General features: G+C 49.8%; 1 protein-coding gene and 1 pseudogene across 1 annotated transcript; one reads left to right on the forward strand and one right to left on the reverse strand.

The window, feature by feature from the left end:
• Positions 1–77: 77 nt before the first annotated feature.
• LOC123495052 (disease resistance protein Pik-2-like) lies at positions 78–15,819 on the reverse strand (annotated as a pseudogene).
• Positions 12,316–14,115, forward strand: LOC123495051 (LOB domain-containing protein 40-like). Its single transcript, XM_073502848.1, has one exon. The coding sequence runs from the start codon at positions 13,538–13,540 to the stop codon at positions 13,841–13,843; it is 306 nt and encodes a 101-aa protein (XP_073358949.1). The 5' UTR covers positions 12,316–13,537; the 3' UTR covers positions 13,844–14,115.
• Positions 15,820–21,691: the final 5,872 nt, after the last annotated feature.

Consider the following 21,691-nt stretch of genomic DNA (forward strand, 5'->3'; position numbering starts at 1 on the left):
ACATTCCAAGCTCTTAACGCTATTGCTTAGACAACAACCTCTCCATGCTTACATGGGAGGAGCTCCCTGAGAGCTTAGCTGGAACACCTCTCTTATTCTCCCAAATCCTGAAGTCCATGAGCCTTATGGGTTCAGAACAAGAAGCTTAAATACCTCGGAGACGCCCTTTAACTCTGACAGCAACAAACACCTTGCAGGCCATAGCAGTTCATATAAAGAAACATAACAACCCATTAATTTTCACGCAATCCATGTTTATCACAGATGTCACTATTCTATTATTATTACACTTACTGCTCAATCACGACAAAATGAAAACAGAGCACATGTGATATATGAGGAAAGGGTCTAATCTCACCATGATATTTTCCATAAGTAATACTAGCACATTTCACTTATATGCACAATCTGTTGCACACTTGAGTCTTTCTGGTACAATCAAATTGAATGCATCACAATTTCACCCGAGAAGCAGGATGAAGGGTTACCAATTAGTGGTATATTCGTAAACAGAACATAGCAATGTTGTAAACATTGAGGGTTTAACCTGTATTTATGGAAAAAACAAGAGGAATGCTTTAGAGTAAAAAACATATTCTCCAGTAGCATGTCCAAGCTGTATAGGGATACAACATTAGTCAAAAATATATTCTTGGGCAGGAGCCATGATGTCCCCTTTTGGATTGGCAACAATAATCAAGCTGTATAGAGATACAATATTAGTCCTCGTTCTCGAGCTCGCCCACCTTCAGAATGGGGTTCCTTGGATTGTTGGCAAGCTGGGTCCGAAAGTGTTCCTCAAAGTTGCTGGCCTTGAGGAATACTTCATCTGGTATTTCCTTGAGTTGTTCATCCGGGATAATGTTTAGCCATAATCGGGCTTCCTTGATGCTTGGGAGAAAGTCTAGACTTGAAAATGCAACTTCATTCGCAGAACAACCAGTTTCAGCACTTACCCTCCAGTCATTCCTGACCTGCAGTTGCTCAAGCTTAGGCATTGCTCCTTGGTCAAACTTCACCAATTTGATGTCCCCAAAGTTTCTAAGCACAAGAACTGTGAGGCTTCTGAAAATCCCAATCTGGAAATGAAGCTCTTCACCCTGAAACGACTTCTCCAGCAAATGCAGGATGGCCAGATTTGGCATCCTCCCAAGAACTTCCACATCACCATCATGCCCTGATAGCCTGGTGCTTCGTAAATTCAGCTTCACAAGATGCTGGAGCCTCTGGACCCATCTTGGCAGTTTGATCCGATTATCGTACAGCTTGAGGCTCTGGAGGTTTTCCGGGGGCGAGGTCATCCAGTGCAAACATTCACACAATCCAGGATCTCCCTCTGACTGTATTGACAATGACTCAAGACGGTTGAGATTATTGATTGCTGAACAGAATTTTTCACCATTTCTCCCGTTGATGCCAGTTACTGCTAACTTGCGCAACCAGGTCAGTTTTTTATGTCCTGAATGACTGCCCCCCGTGCAACATTTACAACCCCCAGTGTGTGCAAGCCGATCAGTTTCCTCATCCCTCTAGGAGCTAGAACTCCATACCTGTCCAGACGCTTGGCAACAGCAGGGAGTCTAGCACAGCAAGCAGCAGTACATATGTCATGGCAATTCTTGTCTTCAGAATAACCAAAACGACGGGGTGCACAACAAGCTGCACAAAGCATCACTGACCCTGAAGTCAATAGACATAGCCTGTTGTTGCCCATTGAATTTGAGAGCTTCTCTTCAAGTTTCTCATATGACACCTTTTTGTCAGTCGATTTCCTACCAAGGCGGAGATAGGTTAACATCCGAAGTTTGATGATGGTCTTTGGCAGCTTTAGTATTCTCGTATCCCTGACATCTAGTGTCTGGAGTTGCCTCAGGTTACCCAAGGAGTGTGGCAGGTGATGAATATCATCACATCCTCTTATGGAAAAATATTTTAGGTGAAGAAGCTTCCCAATGTGCTGAAGGTGGTGATCAGCTAGGCCTGGTGTGCCTTCTAGGTCCAGCACTCGTAGCAAACTCATCTTGTCTGAAATAAAAAATGGCTTCCACTTCCCAAAAACTGTTATTGATCTCACACGGGACAAGTCCACTATGCTCTCGAACTGACTTTGATCTCCCTTCCAATTTTCGCTTATAGCAAGGTGCCGAACTGTGGCCTATCTGCTTAAGCCGTAACCTTCCTCCAGTGTGAAAACAAAATCTTCTTCAGTTGACTTCTTGATGCTGATTTCACGGATTAGATCATGGACCTGGCATGCATCAACTCCTTTTCTACCATGAATTGATTGTTGAGATGGTCGGAGCATGCTCCTGCTTATGAGTTCCATGAAGTCGCCCTCTGCTATTTCATCTGCAGACCTGCCACGCACCTCCCTTGAATAACCCTCTGCAATCCACCGACGCACCAAACGGCGCCGACTGACCTCGCGATCTTTTGGAAAGATCGACATATACAAGAAACAAGGCTTAAGATAGTATGGTAGGCCATCAAAGCTTTTATTAAGGACTGTCATTATGGGCCCAAGGTCTGGATTCAGTTCCAACTCAGCACTAATATGCTCATTCAACTTCCTCCATTCCAAAGGTGTGGTTTGTTGGGTTGCCAAGAAACCACCTATGGTGACTATTGCAAGGGGAAGTCCACTGCACTTCTTTAGGATCAGCTTTTGTAACTCCCACGATGCGGCTATATCTCCCACGTGTCGAGGCACGACTTAGAGGCATAACCGCATGGTGGTTTTGTCGCAAGAAGGGTCATCTTCACACAATCCCATGTAATGAACAAGAATGGGATAAAGAGTTGGCTTACAATTGCCACTTCACACAATACATGAATTAAACATACATCATCAGAGTACAATCAAGGTCCGACTACACAACCAAAATAAAAGAAGACAACCCCAAATGCTAGATCCCCGATCGTCCCAACTGGGCTCCACTACTGATCATCAGGAAACGAAACATAGTAACAACCAAGGTCCTCGTCGAACTCCCACTTGAGTTCGGTAGCATCGCCTGCACTGGTATCGTCGGCACCTGCAACTCTTTGGAAGTATCCGTGAGTCACGAGGACTCAGCAATCTCACACCCGCGAGATCAAGACTATTTAAGCTTATGGGTAGGAGAGGGGCAATGAGGTGGAGCTGCAGCAAGCACTAAGCATATATGGTGGCTAACATACGCAAATGAGAGCGAGAAGAGAAGCAACGCAACGGTCGAGAAGCTAGAAAAGATCAAGAAGTGATCCTGAAACTACTTACGTTCAAGCATAACACAAGACCGTGTTCACTTCCCGGACTCTGCCGAAAAGAGACCATCACGGCTACTCACGCGGTTGATGCATTTTAATTAAGTTAAATGTCAAGTTCTCTACAACCGGATATTAACAAATTCCCATCTGCCACATAACCGCGGGCACGGCTCTCGAAAGTTTAAACCCTACAGGGGTGTCCCAACTTAGCCCATCACAAGCTCTCACGGCCAACGAAGGATATTCCTTCTCCCGGGAAGACCCGATCAGACTCGGAATCCCGGTTACAAGACATTTCGACAATGGTAAAACAAGACCAGCAAAGCCACCCGATGTGCCGACAATCCCGATAGGAGTCGCATGTATCTCGTTCTCAGGGCAACAAAGACAGGCTACGAGTAAAACCAGACCTCGAGTTTCCCCGAGGAGGCCCCGCAGGCGGCTCGGTTCGGACCAACACTTAGAGAAGCACTGGCCCGGGGGGGTTAAAATAAATATGACCCTCGGGTTAATTACTCCCAAGGGAAAGGTAATAGGTTGTTAGGCAAATGTAAAACCAAGGTTGGGCCTTGCTGGAGGAGTTTTATTCAAAGCGAACTGTCAAGGGGTTCCCATAACACCCAACCGCGTAAGGAACGCAAAATCAAGGAACATAACACCGGTATGACGGAAACTAGGGCGGCAAGAGTGGAACAAGACACCAGGCAAAAGGCCGAGCCTTCCACCCTTTACCAAGTATATAGATGCATTAATTAAATAAGAGATATTGTGATATCCCAACATATCCATGTTCCAACATGGAACAAACTTCAGCTTCACCTGCAACTAACAACGCTATAAGAGGGGCTGAGCAAAAGCGGTAACATAGCCAAACAACGGTTTGCTAGGAAAGGTGGGTTAGAGGCCTGTCATGGCAATATGGGAGGCATGATATAGCAAGTGGTAGGTAGCGCAACAAAACGATAGAGCGAAACAACTAGCAAGCAAAGGTAGAAGTGATTTTGAGGGTATGGTCATCTTGCCTGCAAAGTTCTCAGAGTTGTCGAAAGCTTGATCCTCGATAGCGTACTCAACAGGTTCCTCAATCACGTACTCGTCTCCCGACTCTACCCAAGGCAAGAACACAAGCAATGAGAACAACAATCAATCACGGTGCAATGCACAAATAACATGATGCAATACATGGCATGATATGCAAGGTATGATATGCAATGCATATGCGTGCTCCGGAAGGGAAAGAATCATCAAGGCATGAACTTGGCAAACCAAGTATTCCGCTGGAAAGATGAGATGATTTCGGTTGAAATCGATATAAAGATCACCAGAAACGGAGGGACGGTTTGCAAATGGCAAGCAAAACAAGGATGACGCAAAACTGCGATTAACAGCATGATGCCACTTAGCATGCAACAAGAAACTAAGCTACTGCACTCCAACATAGCAACAAAGCATATGTCAGTGATGTACACAAGATTCTTGACAAAACATGAACACTGAGCTACGGCTATATCACACAAGAGCAGGTCCAAACAAGCATGGCAAAATTGCAAAAGATATCAGCATCACAGCCTTGGTGAAAATACGAACATGGTATAAACAGCATCAGGAAGCAATGTTTAGAGGAAGAAAATAACATACTACAGGAACGTATCATAGCAACTCAAGGCACGGAATGATTCTACTAAATGCATAGAACAAAAGTCCCTTAGTGATCATGAGCCAAAAAGGCACAGAAGATATGGTGGCACCCATGTAAACATAGCAAGTTTTATTAACAGTTTCAGACTTAGCAGAAAACAGAGCATGGCATAAACAGAATTATGAAGGCAAATTTGCGAGCTCATGCCACTCACCACAAAGCATTGCATGAAGATGTAAGCATACCAATAGCAAGATGACATGTTCATGAAGCTAACCATGTCAAGAGCAAGTTCATAGGATGCATGGATCACTAGCAACAACCATGGCAATATTGATTAACATGTTAACATTCTGCCAGGAACATTTTATAGCAAAAGTAGAGCAAGAACAAGACATGCTAGAGCACTCCATAATTGCAAGAAGGGGCACGGATGGATAGAGCATAACCATATGTTCAAAACATCCTTACGAAGTATCCCAAAATAAGCATGTATCTCACTGTAGCATCAAGTTTACATGGCATCAAAATAATAGGAGGAAAAGACTTAGCAAAATCCTAAGTCCCTGAAAACAGCAACATCACGAAGCCTAGTGTGCATGCTTGTTTTAGTCATCACATAGATCACAAAAATACAAGACAAACACCTCTGTAAAGATGGCATGTTGTAGTAAAAAAACACATGTAGAGCTCATACTCATATGATGCACACATCAAATGCAACAAAAATGACAAAACCCCATGATCTGATAAGTAACAGCAGTAAACAATGTATACAACTCTTGCATCAATGGAAATGGCATCATAGCAGACAGTAACATGCATGGAAATTCTGCTAATGCGAAGATCTCGATGAGACGAACAATTCGACATATCATATGCATGATTTGGAGCTACGGTCACCGAGATACGGCATGATGAACAGGGCATAAAAATAACAGAGAGCTCCGGGACTTGGTGGAATTTCACCTCCGCGAAAGTCAACGCGGGACGAGGTGGTTCCGGGACGGAGTGGATCGGGACGCGGGGAGGCTGTTTGGTTCGAGGAGCGGGTGGATCTCGTCCACCCCGACGAGATCTCGCCGGAGTTGGCCGGAGGAGCTCGATCCGGCCTTGGGGTCGCCGGATCCGGCGAGGAGAGGCGCGGGGGAAGCTCCGGCGGTGGTTGACGACGCCGGCGGAGGACAGGCGCGGCGAGGCGGCGCGCAGGTGTGTGGAGGCGGCGGCGCGGCAACTGGAGCCGGGCGGCAAGCGGGGCGGCGGAGGCGGCGGGCAGCGCCGGCGAGGGAAGGGGGACGGGCCCCGCGGGCCAGGCGCTGGCTCGCGGTCCGGCGGCGGAGGGAGGCGGCGGACGCCACGTGGCGGCGCCTGATTGGTGCGGGCGACGGCGGCGATTTCGTCCGGCTCAGGCCGGACTTGTCCGACGGCGGAGGAGGTTGGAGCTAGGGTTTGGACTGCGAGATTTTTGGAGGGGTGCACATATTTATAGGTAGAGGGAGCTAGGAGAGTCCAAAAGAGGTGTAGTTTTCGCACACACGATCGTGATCCGACGACGGAGGACATGGAGATGGTTTAGATGGGTTATTGGGCTGTTTTGGAGGGATGTTGGGCTGCAACACCAAAGAGGCTTTTGCGGTTACCCGGTTAACCGTTGGAGCATCAAACGGCCTCCAAATGGAACGAAATTTGACAGGCGGTCTACCGGTGGTGTACCAAGGCCACTTGGCAAATCATGGTCCATTCCGAGAACGTCTAACAACCGCTCATGAAAAGAGACAAAAGGGGTGCGCCGGTGCATGTGTGAGTGTCGGATTGCAAAACGGACAATGGGGAAAATGCTCGGATGCATGAGACGAAGACGAATGCAAATGCGATGCACATGATGACATGATATGAAAAGCATGACATGAACAAAATGCAAAACAAAGACAAAAACCCAACCACGAAGGGAAACATCATATCGCATCTCCGGAAAAGGCAAGAGCCGGAGTTACAAATATGGAAAGTTGTATCCGGGGTGTTACAGCTTTGCTTGTTCAACCAACTCTGGATATTGCTCATCCAAATTTGTAATCTTGCCAAATATCTGAAATTTTTACAGTTTAATATTTTTAGTACACCAAATATAAAACTAAACACACAATAGTCATTCAAATTATAGTTTAGTTTTGTGATTACAATGGAACACAGACTATGTGATTTTAAAGGTGCGCACTCCTGTTATATTTGTTGGCTCCTTGGACAAGAGAATTTTCCAAAATTCATTTTGCAAAGTAAATCTACAACTTGTGCCCTTGGTCCTCTGGCTACATATGCAAGCAAATCAAGTAACTCTAATACCCCCTCCGATTCATATTACGTGTCGCTGCTTTAGTACAACTTTAGTATAAAGTTGTACTAAAGCAGCGACAATTAATATGGATAGGAGGGAGTACAGACTATTTGGAGGATTGGAGCTCAATTTTTTTTGAACTTCCAACCACAGTTCTGTTTTACTATTGCATACAAGACATCCTCATCGCCTAATGAATAAAAGTTTAATTAATAAATAAACTAAGAAATATACTCCCTCCGTCCGGTGAAAAGCGTACATCTAGAAATCTTAGGACAAATTATGGAGTGAAGTAAAAAATGCATTGAAAAGGTGCAAGCCACTATCTCTCTTCTTTTTAATTATTCAACCCCCAATGAGCTAAGTGCATGTAAAAATTAAGGAGACCATGTGTAGAATGCTATTGGTCTTGATTACCGTGTGATGAAAGAGAAGTACTTTTTTCTACTTTAAAATGCATTGGGAAGATAGAAGTACACTCTTTTATGGACAAATTTTAAAGCTAAACGTACACTCTTCATCGGACGGAGGGAGTATGACCTAACATTCTAGAAGGATGTCCCCTATCCACAGTTACATTCTTTCTTGGAAAAAGAGATGTCTTTGCACCTTTCGAAAGATTCCGAAACTCTACAGACCAAGTTCTTGCCAAGAGAACTTGAACCGAGGTGGTGGGATTCTATGCATGCTCCCCCGCCCAACCCGAGACATGCTTTTCTTTTTCGCCTGTCAGCAATTTCTCTGTGCTCTACAAAGGTACAAGTTCAAGTCAAGAGAACTTGAACATGTTTAGGAGTATTAGTTCTATTACTATTGGTCTAGGTCTCTTTACGTATTCGTATTAGTCTAGATATCCTTACTTGAGCTCCAAGTCCCTTGTTATATACAGTTTCCCCTTGTGCTATGCAATAGAGATAAGTTGCTTCTCCAGCAAGGTATTAGAGCCTCAGGTTTAGGGTTTCATATTTACTGGACGCCGCAACTCGTCTGTTTTTCCCCAGTTGAGTTCCCCCCTCTGTCGATTTCATTCTCAAATCGATTCCATCGTCCGGTGATGCTCTCTACATGTCAGTGGTTCGCCAGGAGCGTCACAACTAACACTTCCCCACCAACCAAAGCTAGGCATTTTTTCCTTCCATTTGGCAGCAATATCTCCATTATATAACTTCGAATTAGAATATGCATATACAATGTTAATGTTTTTTGGTATACTAGGATTAATCTTTTTTGCTCAATTTTGTCATAACAATGATAAAAAAAAGTGTTCTTGTATGTCTGCTAGTGTTTCCTATCTTCCATACAATCATTTGTGAGCATAAATCGAATGGATTACCTACTCCCATCTTTCCCATCCACATATATTTGTCCCTGTTCCTCTAACCCCACCAAGTTAGAGGAACAACTTGTGAGTGTCTACTGCTGTGGCCGCCCAGTCCTTTTTTAGAGAAGTTTGGTACAATCCTCCTAGGAGGCAGGTTATAGGGCAATGACAGAAAAATTAATGGACATCCAGGTAAGATGGCACATAAGCCCAGAGCCCCAGTTCTGGCCCATATAGAGCAGCCTCGTCCTTGATCATGGCTGTTGAAGTGTATATATGGATTGTGTAGCCCTTTCCATCAGTTCGGGCTTTTGGTTGCGTTGGCCAGTGCATGAAGCTTAACATGGTATCAGAGCCTAAGGTCTCGAGTTCAAGTCCTGACTTTCGCAATTTATTCAAAAATTGCTGCTGGCCCCCTCTGTGTCCATGTATAGGCCTCTTGAGCCATATATCTGAGTCTATTCATGTGTTGACTTCCCGCCAAGGTTTTTGAGTCGATGAGTCGACGAGTCGCTTAGGGGGGGGGACTCTAGACTAGTCGTGACTAGTCTAGACTCATGGTCGACGATTCGACATGCGACGAGTTGAAGTGAGTAAAGCAGTTGATAGTAGGTACCAGTGGAGAAGCAGACCACCAACAGCAGCAACTAGGGGTGGAGGGGGAGCAGACCAGCAGCAGCAACCAGTGGAGAAGGGGGAGCAGACCAGCAGCAGCAACCAGGGGAGGAGGGAACAAGCAGCAACAACTAGGGGAGGAGGTGATAGCAGCAAACCAGGGGTGGCGGCGGCTGGGGGGTATTGGCAAGCAAATACAGTAGAAAAACATATGACAGGTGGGGCCCAAAAAAAGAGTCGTTCGACCCAGAAACCACGACTAGTCGCTTGAGTCGCTCGACTCATCCCAAGAGTTGAGTCGGCCCTGGAAGTGCGACTCATCGACTAGTCGCGACTAGTCGAGCGACTCGAAACCAGAGCTTCCCGCGTCACATGTGAGAGGGGGTGTTGAAGTGTATATGTTGATTGCCTAGCCCTTTCCATCAGTTCGGACTTTTGGTTGCGTTGGCTAGTGCATGAAGCTTAACACTGGCGACCGGGGTGTTGATTGAGGGGCGTGCATCGTCGAAGACGCAATTGTTGCAGTGCTTCGAAATCATCTAGGGGATTGGCAGGGTTGTGGATGCAAGGCCTTTGTGCATGGGCTTTGGGGTGCCCTACCTGGCCGAGAGCCACCAATTATGGAGTGTGGCGTCATTGTCGGGCGGCAGGCAAGAGAAGCGCAGACATGAGAGGATCGCGTACCACACCTGCCGGTAGAATAGGCATCCCTGGAGCAGTGTTGTATTGTCTCCGGAGCCTGATCGCAAGGGAGCAGCATTGCGGGTGTGGCAGGCTGCGGCGTGCGAGGCGGTCGACCATCCAGCAATGGTCTAGGTTGGCAAGCCAGTGGAAGAGACGAACATGTGGCGGCGTCCAACAATTCCAGTTGAGCCTCCAGGCCTGACATTGGATGAAGCCGTGGAAGGTGGCCAGGTAGGCAGAATTGGTGGAGTAGTCGCCATTCGCGCTCCACTTCCAGCACAGACTGTCCGGCTCGGCATTGAGAGCAGTGTGCTCAATCATGCGCCAGAGGTGCAAGTATTGGCCTACCTCTTGAATGTCGATCATTTCGTGGATGTCGGATGCCTAACGGTTCTCATGTAGGCTAGCCTCGACCATCCTGGGTTTGCGGTGTCGCTTGGGGATGCAGGCGTACACGAGCGGCGCGATCTCCCCAATGGCGGGTCCGTTGATCCATCGGTCCTCCCAAAACAGGGCGCGCTGCCCATTGCCCACCATTGTGGTGGTAGACGCGAAGAAGAACGCGCGTTCCTCGCGCGAGAACTGCGCGTCGAGGCAGCTCCAGCCCCTGCCATCGTCGACGCAGCTGGCCATAGCCAGCGCGTGCGCAGAGGAGTCCGGTACACTCCAGGTCGTGGACACCAAGGCCACCCAGGGGGATAGGCCGGCAAACGCGCCGCCAGTTAACTGGCAATTGCCACTGTTGGCCTTGGCACGGCCCGCCCAGAGGAGTCCTCTTTCTATCTTTTCCAAGAGCTTAAGTGTCTTCTTAGGTGGCGCCAGCACTACTAGCTGGTGAATAGGCATTGCGCTCAGGACGGATTTGACAAAGGCGAGGCGGCCTGCCTTGTTCATAAACCAGGCCTTCTAGGTGGGCAGCTTCCCGGCGACCTTGTCGACGAAGCATGCTACTACTCTGGTGAGGCCAATTAGTGAACCATAGGCTAATCCATGGCATCCTATCTTGGAATGCGATCATCTGTGCCATGGTGGTGTGTTAATCCTACAACTGTTAATCTAAAGGAAGTAATACTAGCATATAATATCTCTTTGCGCCAAACTTGCCAACTCTTAGAATTAGGACTTTGGCAGTGACTATGGATTGGCATCGGGTCGGAGTCTATGGAAACATTTTAAAATTGTACTCATGAAATGGAAACACTGTTGAAACATACACAACATAAAAGTTCAAAGATGAAAACACTTATTTTAAGTTGTTCCCATGTAACAAAATTGTGATGTGGAAACACTTTTTTCATGTGATGGAGGCACTTTCCTTGTTCAATTGAAACTCAATTGTCCTTCCAAAAGCTAAAATCAGACTACAGATGTAAAACATTTCCCTAATACTTTTGACTGAAGAGAGGACAGTAGTCCAAACAGATGGCTGACGTGCATAGGTTGTACCACATATGGTTTGGACTCTAACCAAAATTTGAATCCAGGGATGTAACAACATGCCTGCCATCATCATCCACTAGGTCCTCGATGATAAAACCTAATCCAACCATCTTATTATTGTTTCTTTCTAGCCCTCTGGCCCTTTGCTGGCCAATGCCTTCCTTCAAAGTGTATGGTTGATCAGGTGAAACCGCCTCAGCCTACACTGAACCTTACCATTTGATGACTAGGACATCAGAATATATGGCTTCTTTTTATGTTTTCAATAAATATATCATGTAACTAATAGTTAGCACATTCGTAACAATCATCTTTTTTTCTCTGTGACCTGACATATGTGTACAAACAAACCATATGTTATCAGAACCTACAACCTGCCTTTTTCGGTCAAATAAAACCAATGCATAAGAGATGGAGAATGATATGTTATTGGTACCTTTTGTGTGAAGAGGTCAAGGGCATTTTTGTATACCAGCCCCTTGAGGTTGTATATATTCTTATGCCTCTTCGAACAATGCTTCGCAATATCCTCTTTTCTTGTGGTGATTATGATCCGGTTTGCTATGCCTGTTGGAGGAAAATGTTGTTTTATAGCGTCCCATTCTGTGGTGGACGAGAGATCATCAAGAACAACCAAGTATTTCCTTCCTTCCAAATACTGGTACATGTTTTCCACATCCTTTTCTCCAAACTGTCTAGATAAGCTCTCAATGAGCTTTTCCCGATTGAACGGATGCATTATTGTGACAAAAGCAGACTTCTCAAACATGCCGCTGAGCTCTTAGCTTTCATAGACATCTCTGATTAGTGTTGTTTTCCCAAGATCACCCATTCCGCACACAGAGACCACCTCAAGGTGTTGGCTATCACCATTTGTAATTATTTCAATAATATCAGATTTTTCTTGATCACGTCCAATGGGCTCAGATTCCTTCAAAACAACTAAGCTCTTCCTGTACACAGAGTTATTATTATACATACAGGATGTATTTGAGCTAGATCCTGTTTCCACCAGATCTGCTGCATCTTGAAAACTCTAGACATAAGAAAACAATGATTAGGCGCTGCCTTATTTTTTCACTGGACAATCTTTAGTCAAGTGCTAAATCTTTCATAAGTTTATGTAATCTTCAAAACTGAACATGTAAACAATATGAAGAAGCATGTCTAATTGCGTAACCATGTGGGGTAACATCGCCTCTAAAAACTTTAAATCTCCTTTAGGAGTAGTGTCCAGGGTAGTTAATTATCCGGCCTGGCAATTACCGAGGTTCACTATCTCCTAAACTAGTTGATGTGAATGAAGATCATGTTAGCACATAAAGTTCTTGATGGCCCTTCTTGTAATTCATGTAAACAAAAACATGGTATGGAATTGTATTCTCCAGATTAAAATAATAATGCAAGACTATTTAATTTAATTGAGTGTCTACGGTTGTGGATTCAGAATATTTGAGATATTTTGCATTTACAATTTGGAGCCAAAATTAGGGAAATTAGAATCAATGCACAAGTATGATTCAGCCAGGGTGAATTAAATAACGTAAGCTCATGGTCCTTAAATGGAATATCAATGAAATGTTACCCGCGAATGTATAGATATATGGACTTATTGATCTATATAAAAATTGAAATATCGAATGTAAAGACTATTACTCCCTCTGTTCACTATTATAAGATGTTCTAGCTTTTTTCTAAATCGAATATATGTAGACGCATTTTAGTGTGTTTGGTCACTCATTTCAGTCCATATGTAGTCTATATTGAAACATCCAAAACATCTTATAATACTGAACGGAGAGGAAGTACTTTACTAGATGTGGCAACCTATTGATTGCTTCACGTTATTGATGGTGTTGTTTATTACATTAGTTCATGTGTACTCCTACTTAGTTCAGCAAGCCAACAAGGAGTATTTGACAAAAAACTACCACATTAGGGGTTACCGTCCCACATAACTACCACTTTAAAAAAAGTGACTGATAACAACCAAAAATTTCTAATTTTGTGACTAAAAACTACCATTTTTGAAAAATGATCAGTTTAGACGATTTAAACACGTTTATGATATGCAGGGCCCACCCGTCAGAGCTGATGTGGCGGCAAAGTCAACTCCGTTTATTTTGACCATTATGTTGACTGTTATTACAAGTGGGGCCCACCTGTCAGCATCAATCTTCTTCCTCCTCCTCCTTTCTCTCTTCGCGCACCAAGACGAGCGGGCGACAGCGCTAGGCACCAACCACGGGAGGCGGAGATGAGGGGCGACCGAAGGGAACTCCGGCGAGGCGGCGGACGCGAGGCAGCGGATCTGGTCGGCGACGAGCTTGAGGGCTGCACCATCCGCCCCTGCCTGGACTGGATCCGGAGCCCCGACGCGCAGGCCAACGCCACCGTCTTCCTCGCCAAGTTCTACGGCCGCGTCGAGCTGCTCAACCTGCTCGCCGCCAGCCCCGACGCCGGCCTCCGCCCGGCGCTCTTCCACTTGCTGCTCTACGAGGCGTGCGGCTGGATGGTCAACCCCGTGTACGGCTCCGTCGGCCTGCTCTGGTCCGGCCAGTAGGAGGCGTGCCAGGCCGCTGTCGAGGTTGTGCTCAAGGGCCGCCCCATCGTCAGCCTGCCATCATCCAAGCTCAACGCCGAGTCCATCGCCACCGTCACCTTGCTGCCGGTGTCCGTCCGCGATGCACAGGAGGTGTTTGTTGAAATGCCAAATAGAGAGAAATGGAGGAAGAAGAAGAAGATAGTCCTGACCGGTGGGTCCCATATGTTATAACAGCGTTTAGGGTGACGGTGTAATAACGGTCAAAATAAACGGAATTGACTTTGCCGCCACGTCAGCCCTGATGGGTGGGTCCCGCATGTCATAAACGTGTTTAAATCATCTAAACTGGTCATTTTTTAAAAGTGATAGTTTTTAGTCACAAAATTAAAAAAAATTGGTAGTTATCAATCACTTTTTTGAAAGTGGTAGTTCTGTGGGACGGTAACCCCTAATGTGGTAGTTTTTTTGTCAAATACTCGCCAACAAGAGGTAGCATTAGTAAGATGATATTCGGCGAATCAGAGTTTGAATGTCACCTTCTCGTAGAAAGCATGAAGATCAGCAAACAACTGCATGTGCTCTGGTGCTACATTCTCCGGCCCTACGCATAAGCTTGCAACTTCAACTTGCTGTGCCGACACTACGATTCGGCTTCCCCTTTCTTGCTTTGTGGGAAGCATGTTATAATGCGATCCCACTCTTCAACGGTGTGTAGGTCATCAATCACAATCAGGTAACTCTTCTCACTGATATATGTCTTGAATTCATTAGCCAAATCCTCCTCACTCATCATTCCCATCTTCCTCAGAACTTGGGCATCTGCAGGATTTTTCTCTGTTTGCTTGGCCTGCTGAAGATAATCTACATAGAGCTGCCGGGCAATGCTTTGCAAGAACTTTGTCGGATTGAAGGGTCGCACCAACCTGATCCAGGCAAAACACTCGAATTTCTTGTGTATCTTGAGATCTTCGTAGGCTCTTTTGGCGATGGAGGTCTCTCCAAGACCGATAGCATTTGTCCCTGACACCGCAATGACTCTAAGGTCATTGTCCTTCTTGCTGATGAGCCGAACGAGACCCACTTTTGCCTTTTCATGCTGCCGCCTTACTTCGTCAATGTCAGACATGGTTGCACTGGCGACGGCCAACGACTGCTCATCAGCGGAGATTGGCTTGGAGGCCTTGATGAGGTGGTAGCGCAGGTTCCTCTGGCTGGCATCCTCAACCTTGGCTCTGAGCTCCTTCATCTTCTTGGCCACGCGCCGCCGGTGCAGCAGCTTGCGAGGGAAACGCCACCAGGACCTCCTCACCGTCACACGAACAGCGAAGTCCTGGAGGCAGTTCTCGACGTCGTAGGCAACGTCGCGGACTTGCTTCACCCAGATCTTCACCACCCTGTTGTGGCTGTCACGGTCGTCATGCGCGGCCATTAGGAAGCCCTGCATCATCTCAAGCTCGTCGGCGATGAAGGTCTGGTCGCGCTGGATACCGAGGTGGAGAGCTGCCTCCTTTGCGACGGCCGACTCAGCGTAGTGGATCGCCCTGTTCAGCACGGCCCTGGTAAGGCTCGTCACCGTCTCCTCGATTAGCCCCATGAAGCCCTCCTGGATCGGGATTTGTGTGTGTGTATTGATTTGGTGTACTGCTAGAGAAGCCAGCCCAGTGGATGGTTTAGAAGAGGAGCTTGATCAGCTACAAGACCGTGTGTGTGTGTGTGTCTCAAAGTTAACCTTTGGTACGTACTATATAAGAAAAATACGTAGAAGAAAAGGAGCACTAGAGTCTGTGCTCCATGCTGTTGCGATCGTAAGGAGCTCGTCGTCGGTGGAAAAGGTTAAGCTGTGCTCCTCGATTTGCCGGGCATATTCCCTTCCAGAAACATAACCCATATCAGACATCAACGCACATTATGCTATTGAACGTGAAAAGAGAAGCATGCATGGGCACCTCAAAGTTCACTTTGAATATCTAGGAACATGCATGTGCTACGCGTGCATATATATATTATGTAGATTAAGGAGCCTAATTAATCCCATGGATCATGGTGGCTGGAGCATGAGAATGGAAAGAAAGCAACCCTTGTGTCTGTGTGGTGCGGCTCCTTTATTATGGGAAATACCAAATAGAATACCAAACCTTTACTGATCTTTCTGTTGCTCTGTGCTCTGCAGGCTGGCCGGTTTTTTTTTTTAAACGAAGGCTCAAGGGGAGCCTGACTTTGAATTAACAAAGCCATCAACCGGCCAGGATTACACAAGGCCACCAAGCAAGAGCGACCGAAAGATACAAGGGAGCTGACAGAGCAATTTACAACGCAACGCACACTACTGCATGCATAGAAGTACACCTGAAAGACCTGCAAGTAATGTCGAAGCCCGCTGCACATCGGCACCAAGAGCAAGGGAGCAGAGTAGTGTCAAGGATCAGCCAAAGGCCTGCAAGAACTGCGCGCAGCCGGATCGTGGGATTGGGGTCACGAAACCTGTCTTCCAACGCCGAAGAAGACCCCAATCCTCTCGCCTAGGCTCGAAGGCGCCGCACCGTCGGGTCGTTGGGCGCTCACCCGAGAGCAAGAGCAGGTGCCGGTCGAAACCCAGAGCAGGCATAGCACACAGTCCTCACCACGCCGTAGGCACACCACTAGCTGCACTACCACCTGCCCGGGGCCACCGAGAGCAGAAGGAAAACCGCTAGGAGGATTGTCGAAGAAACAAGCTGCAAAGACCCAAGGGCGAAGCTTGGGAAGCCTCTGCTTGGACTCGCAGCCGACGAGCGCTCTCCTACCTCGGCACCACTCACCCGGAGAACCAGACAACCCAAGGCGGCGCCTCCAAGGAGGGAACGACGTGCAGGACGCCGCCGCCGCCCAACCCGAGACGAGTTTTGGGCTTTCAGCCGGGATCTGGGACGGGGATGGATACGGGAGACCTCAGCGGTGCCTCGAAGGAGAAAGGCGATGCGCGCATGCGCCCTCACCGCCGTGGTCGGAGATCCGACCAAGGGTTTCCCCCGGACTCGAGATATGCCACCGGCACCCCGCCAGCACCGGAACTGGCAGCAAAAGCTGCAGATCGGACACAGCCGGAGGGGAGGAGTGAGCAGAGGAGGAGGAGCAGCTCGACCTTCAGATCTGGAGCGGAAGAAGACCGCACCACGACCACCACCCGCCGGATCCACGCCGCCCGAGCAGCCGAGGACGCCGGCCGTCACGTCCCGCGCACGCCGCTTGCCGCAGAGGCTGCGCCGCCTCGCCGTCCGGGGCCGCCGCCCCGGTGTCCGGGGTCCTTCGCGCGGGAACGAAGCGACGAGAGGCCTCGCCCGCCACCTTCATCGGCGGCCGCCGGGGCTTGCCAGGCGTCCCTCAGGTGGCGGCGAGGGGAGGAGATGTAGGAAGGGGTGGCGGCGGCGGGGGGGAACCCTAGACGCCCCCGGGTCGCCCGCTGGGGACGACACGGGAGGGGGGGGGGAGATTATGCAGGCTGGCCGGTCAGGGACACACCGGGAAAGCAGCTCGGCTACTTACAGGAGAAGCATACGATGCATGATCACTCCTACACAAATGGTAAGCAGGTGAGGAGTCCATTGAAGCATACCACTGGCCGGTACAAAGTGCTTTGCACCACGCAGGCTTTGCCCTGATCCTGATGAAAGCGGCTGTGTAGGTGTAGGTGAGGTTTGAAATTTGAATTCTCTTCTTTCTGTCGGTGCTGTAAAGTGTAAACACTTTGCCAGGATAGCAGGGTTTGTGTCTATTCTGGTTGTAGTACTACGTTGCTAAATTAACACTTGCATTGTAGTATGTGCCACGCCGGATTATGTTTCATTTGATGAAACCGTACCGGAAGAGATGGCGGTCTCCCCTTCCCCCCTCTCCCCTCTCCTCCCTGCTCCCCGTCTCTCTCTCTCCCTGATCTCGCCGCTGGCCATGGCTCCTCCCTGCGGCGCGTGCCCTTCCCCTCTCCCCCGTCGCCCCCCTCGCCGCCTGCGGCGCGGGGTGGTTCTCACTGCTTCGTCAGCGCGGCGGCCCGCTCGGTGGCCTCGCCTGGCTCGTCGGCCTTCCCCGGCTCTCGGTTCTCGGCGTTGGGCGACGCGGATGACTCGGCCTCTGATTCGGAGGAGGGCGGCTCGTCCGTGGTGGCGGCGTTGCTGCCGGCCGTCCCTGCGTTGGGCCGTGCCCGAAAATTTGCTCCGGGGGGCCGGGGCCGGTCGGTGTCGGTGCCTTATGGGTCGTCGGGGTGGCTGCGTGTCGGTCGGCGCCGGCGCAAGGCGGGTCGGGGTCCGGCTCCTTCCCCTGATCGTGGTCTCCTCGGCCCTTCTCCCTCCTCCGTTGCGGTGGATCCGGGCGTTGTGGGGTCTCCGGATGCTGGTGTCGCTCGTCCTTCTCCTCTCCGGCTGGGGTTGTTGCCGTTGGCGGCGGCCGTGCCGGCATGTGCGGGGGCGGTTGTTGGCCAAACCCTAGATCGGGAGTGTCCTGTGGTGGAGGTGGGCCCTTGTGGGCAATTGGGCCTGGTGGCTCCTGGATTGGTTCGGGATGGGCCGCCTGGGCCTCCGGTCTTGTCCTCTTTCGATGCTTTCCCCCCCTCCCGTCTGTGGGCCCGGGGCAGTTGGTTGTGGCCACTGCTTCGCGTGTATCCCCTCCCACGGCCCACTGTCTCGCTCCGGCCCAGTCTGGCCTGGCTTGCCTTGGCTATTTATGGGTGCTCCGCGGTTCCCTCCCCCCTCCCTCCTAGGGTTTCCGGCTTCCGCCGCTGATATTCGCAGAGGGCGTCGTCCTATCCGCCATTTTTCCAGATCCATCTCCTCTCCTCCTCTCCTTCGCGGAAGTGCTCGCCATGGAAAAGTCCAGGGGTTCTTCCTCCGAGGCCCTTTCGGGTAGCAAGCGTGCCCGTGAAGATTCGCCGGGCAATGGTGTCGATCTGGCGTATGAAGCGGAGCTGCGGTCGAAGCTGGAGGCTGAGCAGGTGGCGCGCGAGGTGTTGCGCGAGCGGGAGGCCTGGGCGGCTAGGCCGGAGCGGCTCCAGCGCGACGAGCAGGAGCGCTCGGCTGCTAGATCTGGGTCGGCACTCCCTGGATCTGGTGGTGTGGCGGGGTCGGGGGAGGATCCGTGGGAGGCTGCCGCTGCTTCGGCGGGTGGTGGCTCTTCCTCGTCGGCGTCGCATCCTGCTCTGGCCAGGGGTCCGGTGCCACCGCCTCGGCCGCCTCCTCACTCATTCGCGGCTGGTGCTGCCTCCCGCTCGGGCCCGCGTTTCGGCCCTGGTTCTTCTTCCTCGCTGGTCAGAGATCGCCGTGCTCCTTCTTCTGCTCCGGGCGCCTCTTCTGCTGGCCTTGGTGATGGCATCCTGCCCCCGCCGCCGCCTCCCCCACCCCACCAGCAACTTGTTGCTGCTGGCCCCTCTCCGACTCTGACCTGCTTCGCCTGCCATCGTCCGAACCACTTCCAGTCCAGGTGCACCAATCCACCCTTCTGCCTCATTTGTCGCTCGGATGGACACCTTACGGTGGATTGCCGCAATCGCTCCAAGAGTCCTACCTTCATACAGTTTGGGATGGGTTTGCCAGGCTGCTCTTTCTTTGCTTTGGATGCTGATGTTCCTGTGGTGATGGTCGCGCCGTCTCTCTCTAACGCGGCCATCATAACTGTTTGTGGTCAGAAGATTTCCCCACAGATTCTCCTGGATGGTCTGAAGATTTGGGACGATGGGGGTTGGGATTGGCAGGTGCGCCAGCTTTCAGAATATGAGTTCGCAATGGTCTTTCCCTCCAAGGACTGTCTAAGGATGATCTCCTCGTGCACTAGCTTTACTCTTCCTCTAAACCAACTGGTGGTGTCAGTCAAAGCGGCTACTTGTGGTGTGAAGGCGGTTGGCCCTCTCACCAAGACTTGGGTGTTAGTGGATGACGTGCCAGTTGGTTTACGCTCTGTGGAGTTCATGATGGCATTTGGCAATCTCATTGGCAAGCCTGTGGAAGTTGATGCGGAGTCTTTGGGCAGGGTTGGTCCGGTTCATCTCAATGTGTGGTGTATTGATCATGTCTGTGTTCATGGTGTTGTGGATGTTTTTCCATCCCCTGAGGGTGTGCGCTTACGAGTTCGGGTCGAGGGTGCTGATTTCCATGTTCCCCCTCCGCCTCCCCCTTCCAAGCCTTCTCATCAAGATGACATGCAGGGGGATGGTTCAGCTGGGGGCAAAACCCAAGTGGTGGCACGGATCCTCGTTTTACTCAGTCTAAATGGGATAAATTGGAGCCTGATGAACAGGAGTTGCTCAAGGACAATGCCCCGGCTGCTAATCCTCAGAAGGATGGTTTGGCTCCTCGTGAGACTGCTGCTAGTAAGGGGACCCCCTTTTCTGGTGTTTGCTCCAACGTGCCTACTCATCCGCAGTCTCCCTCCTTCTCTAGGATTGAGGATCTTCCCGCTTCCCCCCCCCCCCCCCCCCCGCGATCCACCGAGCACTCAACTAAGAAGAAGAAGAAGTCGTCGGTTCGGAAATTTTCTTCTAAGAGTCGGGCATCTTCTGCCTCCAAGCAATCTGTGGCGGGTCTGGCTCGTCGTCTGGATAAGGACCTGGGGGTTGCTTCGGGATCTGGCCCGGGGTCGGCGTCGCCTGTGCGGTGCTCCCCGTTGCTGCGCTCTCCAGCGTCCACGGCACGCAAGGGCCGGCGCATGCGTGACTCTGGCGTTTCGGTGGCTGTGCAGGCTGAGAGGCGCGCTGCGGCCAGGGACCTTCCTCCTCCAGGTTCGTCTGTCCAACCCCCTCTCCCTGCTTCCCCTATTCACCTTGTTTTACCTGCGCTGTCGGATGATCATTTTCTTCATATTATGTCTGATGTTGGGGTGGCTGCTGAACCGGGGTTGGGCTCCCCTTCTCGCCTCCTTTCTGTCATTAGGGCTAATGAGGTTGCCCAGGCAGCTATTGCCAAGGCCATGGAGGCCGCAGCTGTTGCCGGACCTACTGGGGCCCAGGGTCAGTCTGGGGAAGGTGGAGCGACAAATGGTTGTGGCCAGTCGCCTCCACCTCACGCTCAAGTTAAGAGAGGTCATTCCAAGCGCTCTAAGCCTTGTTTGGCCCCGTGAAGATCGAGCCTCCGTATTAAAAACATTTCCTATAAATGAAAGCTCACTTTTGGAACGTTCGAGGTTTTGGTGCTAGGGGGCGCCGAGACCAGATTCATGACTTGGTTTGTGGAGAGCATATTGACATTTTAGGGTTGGTTGAAATGTTTAAGGAATCCTTTTCCTCTCCTGAACTGTCTGCGGTGGCTGGCATGGACAGGTTCGATTGGCACTTTCTCCCTGCTTCGGGCCATTCTGGGGGCATCTTGATAGGGTCTAAACGGGACGTGTTTGATTTCATTACCTTTGATCATGGCATCTTTTGGGCTAGCTGCGTGGTTCATCATCGCCAGCTTAACAAATTATGGGAATTTTTGGTGGTTTATGGCCCCGCGGACCACTCTCTTGCCCCTTTGTTTTTGGATGAACTTTCGATTAAGATTGAATCCTGTAATATTCCTCTTCTAATTGGTGGTGATTTCAATTTGTTACGCTCCCCGGCGGATAAAAATAGCCCTAATTTTTCTTGGCCTCTTGCCAATGCTTTTAATGAGTTCATTAGTAATTGCGCGCTCCGTGAGCTCCCTAGGGTGGGGGCGCGGTTCACCTAGTCTAACCATCAGTCCTCTCCTGTTCGGTCGGTGTTGGATCGGGTCTTTGTCTGTGATAGGTGGGATTCGTTTTTCCCCCGTGCGGTGCTGAAAGCCAGGCCTGCGGTTGGCTCCGATCATGCCCCCTCGTCGTGGATGCGGGCATCCTTTCCCTTGTGTCGCCTTCCCGCTTCCAATTTGATGCCTCTTGGCTTGTAGT

This window comes from Aegilops tauschii, chromosome 7 (assembly GCF_002575655.3).
Source record: "Aegilops tauschii subsp. strangulata cultivar AL8/78 chromosome 7, Aet v6.0, whole genome shotgun sequence".
NCBI classification, from domain to species: Eukaryota; Viridiplantae; Streptophyta; class Magnoliopsida; order Poales; family Poaceae; genus Aegilops; species Aegilops tauschii.